At 39.6% G+C, this 5000-nt stretch overlaps 1 protein-coding gene across 3 annotated transcripts in view; it reads right to left on the reverse strand.

Moving 5' to 3' along the window:
* Positions 1 to 5000, reverse strand: part of LOC122254635 (tubulin alpha-1C chain) — a 59713-nt gene that overhangs the window by 11098 nt on the left and 43615 nt on the right. For 2 of the 3 annotated variants that reach the window (XM_043018436.2, XM_086538712.1), the window contains exon 9: positions 4693 to 4882. In XM_043018436.2, coding sequence (XP_042874370.1) covers positions 4693 to 4882 — 190 coding nt within the window. Of the gene's footprint in view, positions 1 to 1349; positions 1524 to 4692; positions 4883 to 5000 lie in introns of all 3 variants that reach the window. The other variant, XR_015191172.1, reaches the window with a different exon arrangement.

The raw sequence follows: 5000 nt of genomic DNA on the forward strand, positions 1-5000 counted from the left end.
TGAGAAAAAAGGAAAAACAAGGAGTCGTTTCTCATGGAGAGAGAGAGAGAGAGAGAGAGAGAGAGAGAGAGAGAGAGAGAGAGAGAGAGAGAGAGAGAGAGAGAGAGAGAGAGAGAGAGAGAGAGAGAGAGATAATACAGATCAAGAGAGTGAGAGTGAGAGTGAGAGTGAGAGAGACAGAGAGAGAGAGAGAGAGAGAGAGAGAGAGAGAGAGAGAGAGAGAGAGAGAGAGAGAGAGAGAGAGAGAGAGAGAGAGAGAGAGAGAGAGAGAGAGAGAGAGAGAGAGACATAGGCAGAGAGAGAGAGAGAGAGATAAGAGACCTTCACATATCACTAGTCGAGAGAGGAAGATCACTGAAAAACACAGACGTAATTGCTGTAAGAAAATTGCTTTAGTAAGGAAACAGACAGTGTCGTCTTAATTGTCACGGGAGGAATGAATATTTGCCGATCTTACCGAGGAAAGGAAAAGAAAAAAGAGAAAGTGAGATTTAATCAAAGTGAGACTGATAGTTGGATACCAAGTGATAGTGACGATAGTGAGTGAGACTAAATAGATGTAGTGAGATAGTGAAAGTCACGTGACGCTGATCTTGACAGTGTGTGTGTGTGTGTGTGTGTGGGACATTGACATGTATATTATAAATAAATATAATAGAAATTTGTGATGGTGTACACAGAACAGAGCAAAGCTATTTTTTTCTTTTGTTAGTCTGGCCATCACAGAAAAAAAAAAAAATCTATTTAATTTGACCGTTGTTTTCACACCGTAACAGTTAGTCTTGAAGCGAATACGTAATTTTCAAAAACTGATTCTATTAATTCCGATAATTTAGAGAACAACAATAGGGACGGGGACGTTTTGAACTAAAAAAAAATATCTAGAATCTACTCTAATGGACGACTTATAATACCAACAACACTTAAAGCACAAAAAGACTAAATCAGGTCACCTTTAAAAAAAAAAAAGTTAATTCCTTAAGACACTGAACAATACAAGATATCAAAAGCCAGACGTTTGGGGGCGACAGAGAGTAAAGCTACGGCTATATACATTTAACTGCCCACATGTAACGAAAAAAAAAAAAAAAACTACAAAGGATGTGTTAATAAAAAGTGTCTCTCGACAGGCATCCTCATGACTCCGACGTGTGGTAGTGACAAAGAAAGTGGAAGAACAAGAAAGTGGAGGAACACGAGCAAAAAAAAAAAAAAAAAAAAAAAAAAAAGAGGGCTAGAAATCTCCACATACAGTACAGTAGAACTAGGTGGAAGTGGCACATTCTGGGGACTCTATATATATATATAAATATATATATGTACGATCTACAATTGAACGGAACAATCACCGAAGCCACGGGGGGGAGGAGGAGGAGGAGGGGAGGGGAGGTGAAGGGGGTCCCCTCAGTATTCATTGAAGTAACCCTCTCCCTCGTCTTCGTAGTCGTAACTGGCGGACGCCTCGACTTCGCCGTAGTCCATTTCGAGGGCTGCCAGATCCTCCCGAGCCTCGGCGAACTCTCCTGGAGGAGGGGGAGGAGGAGGAGGAGGTGGAGGAGGTGGAGGAGGAGGAGGAATAACAGGAAGAGGAGGTGGAGGAGGAGGAGGAGCAGGAGGAGGAAGAGGAGGAGGGGGAGCAGCAGCAGGAGGAGGAATAGCAGGAGGAGGAGGTGGGAAGGGAGAGAAGGAAGAGGAGCAGCAGCAGGAGGAGGAGGAGGAGGAGGAAGAGGAGGAGGAGGAGATGGGAGGGGAGAGAAGGAAGAGGAGGTGGGAAGGGAGAGAAGGAAGAGGTGGAGGAGCAGCAGCAGCAGCAGCAGGAGGAGGAGGGAAGAGGAGGAGGAGGAGAAAGGGGAGTAAAGAAAGGGAGAAGGAGAAGGGAGGGAAGGAGAGATGTTGCGGCGGCCGGAGGAAGGTGCAGGGAGACGAGGAGAGTGACGATTGTTAGAAAAAAAAAAAACATTTTGGAAGAAAAAAAAAAAGAAAAAAAAGGGAGAAATATATTTATGGTGTGAGAAATTCGCGGAATCGTGGACACAGGAGTGATGTAATAAATAAACACAAGAGGGTAATATAAAGAGAGATGAAAACCAAGTGCATAACACCAAAAAAAAAAAGCAAAAGACCAACAGGGGAAAAAGGGGAGGAGTCAGAGGAACATGTAAAAGAAAAACAACAACAAATGAATGAACCAATACACAGAAAAGTAAGGTCCGTATTTTTCTTGCTGAATAAAGGATAATAATAATAATAATAATAATAATAATAATAAAACTCTAACTAGCTTAGTCATCAGTCATAGTGTCTTAACAAAGGGAATACAATGATAGGGATACGAGAGAAATGCCAATAGAATGTACCGTGATAAGCACACACATTCGCACATTTATATACATGGTATATGGTGATGTTACTCGGTGAAATATATATGCAGGTGAGGAGTGTAATTGTGATGACCAAACAAGTGAGCAGATGCAGCGCTAGTCGTCAATGGGCTGGTCCTGGTTCGGTTTAATATTCAAGAAGGATTGTAGGAATTTCAGGCCAGAGGTGATATGACTCGGTGGAGCATTTTCCTCGTGAGGAATAGGAGCTGGATAACTTGAGTTTGGTCTAATAGATAAAGATTTTAATTCGTTCGTGGATGTATTGGAACGGAGCCACGATAGGAACAAAAAAGAGTCGTGAAACAGCACAAGTAAAAAAAAAAAAAAAAAAAAAAAAAAAAAAAAAAAAAAAAAAAAAAAAAAAAAAAAAACAACGCCCACCTTTAAAAACAAAAAAAAAGTGTTTTTTTTTTCTTTTCGCCAGATTTCACAAAACGCCTTGAGTGGACCAGCCCCTTGACGGCATTAGATCATGAAGGGCGTACACGTGAAAGACGGCGATAAGGATAACCATGAGTGATTGTTATTGAAGATTAAATTAAATTAAAGATTAAACACTCCTGTGCTTAGCAACACTTGGAGATTATATTTCTGCTTCTTAACCAATGTCTCAATGTTGATTTGTTTTTTTTAAAGCATGGACATTATCTTATGATATTTTCTTTATGTGCAAAACACCTGTAACACAGTCACATATGTGTGAGCAACCTTCTACGCAATGGTATGCATGTTGGTGACCTGCAACGATCAATAAAATGCTGCAAATGGGTAAACCTGTACATGAGTGATCGGCGACAATTATAAAGGTAAAATAGATGACCTGTAACACTGTCATGGGTGAGAAGGCGACCTGCAAAACATTCGCGTAAAGGTCAAACGTGACCTGTAACGCTGTGACAACACCCGTATTATGGTTATAACTGATCTGTAACTCCGTCATGGGACCTGTGACACTGTCTTAAATGTGTAGGTCTTTGGTGCTCTGTCAGTCACACTAACTAATTCACCACACACACTGTCACATCGTGCAGGTTAAATGGTGACCTGAAATATCAATATATAATTAATGCAGTGAGAGGCGAGGCACTTGAAGAACTGCAAGAGATATATATATATATTTGAGTGGCTACTTGTTACGCCTTTCGTGTTTTGCAGATGAAAACTAGATTATATAATTATATAATTTAGAATAACTTAAAACCATCACATCATTCAACAAAAATTCCCATTACTCAGAAAAAAAATACAAAAAAAGAACAAAAAAGAAAACATAGACGGATCACATTAGTCAATTTTGATGGTGACTATTAATGTGGATTAGCGTAAGTACTCGTATTAGCTATTGATCTGTATTTAATTGGCTAATGATTACTGGTAAATAGAGATAAAGAGAATATTATCCTTTGTTTGAAGTACATTAAGCGAACACCAATTATTTCGAGAAATTTCCACATTAAGTGACATTGCACAAACATTCATTGTTTTATTATGAATAAATACGTACAAACATTATTTCAATAATAAGTGAAAATGACATTAACTCTATCTCCTTGATAAGGATAACACGTGTTACAATTACAAAATAAACGTAAAATTTTAAGATTTGTGACAGCATGCCAATGCAGAGAACGCTTGCATCATAACTTTAGTAGAAGAACACATAACTTGTTTATCATTCAATTTATTTATTCATAATAGTTCTAATGAAAAAAAAACATTTAATTTTCAACCAGCAATATTCTGTCATATAGACTCACCAATCACTTATTTGCATATTAAATTTCATTATATAAAAAAATACAATTTTCCTTTATGTTCTTTTTTCTAGATTCACTCTTTTTATGCTTACATTTCATTATTTTAAGAAGATGACCCAATATGACCTAATATGACCTTTCCTGCTCTCCCAATCCTACAAAGGACATACACAGGGCATACCACACATACTCCCATTCCTCCTCCCTTTTGCATTTCTTCCTTTCTTCATCCCATCTTCCTTCCCACTTCCTATACGGTCACACAATACCTACAACACACACACGCACTAAAAGCCCGCCTTTCTCTACCTCATCTACCCAACGCACACGAAAGAAAACCAATGAAACAGCTCTCCTAAAGGCAGAAAAAAATAAATACACCATATACACCCTCTTTGTTGAAAGACAGTGTGTATGGAAACTACCTTTAACTTCAACTCTAACTACCTCGGTGTGTAGTGTGTCTTTTTTTCCCGCCATTTTATCAACGCGGGAGAGTTTTTGTCTTTTGGCGCCAATATCCCCCAAAACAGAGGTGTTTATCCACTCACCTTCTTCCATGCCTTCTCCGACGTACCAATGGACGAACGCACGTTTGGTGAACATCAAATCAAACTTGTGGTCGATTCTTTCCCAAGCCGATCTGATGGCGGTGGTGTTTGAGAGCACACACACAGCGCGCTCGACTTTAGCCAAGTCTCCGCCAGGGACGACTGTGGGAGGTTGGTAGTTGATGCCGACCTGTGCGGAGTGTAAGAGTTATGAGTCTCGGCTTGTTTTTGGATTTTCTTTTTCTCTCTGTCTCTCTCGCTTTCTCGCTTTCTTGTTCTCTGTCTCTCTCGTTCTATCGCTCTCTCTC

Source organism: Penaeus japonicus, unplaced genomic scaffold (assembly GCF_977035675.1).
Source record: "Penaeus japonicus unplaced genomic scaffold, GWHDUDI00000001_assembly GWHDUDI00000007, whole genome shotgun sequence".
Lineage (NCBI taxonomy): Eukaryota > Metazoa > Arthropoda > Malacostraca > Decapoda > Penaeidae > Penaeus > Penaeus japonicus.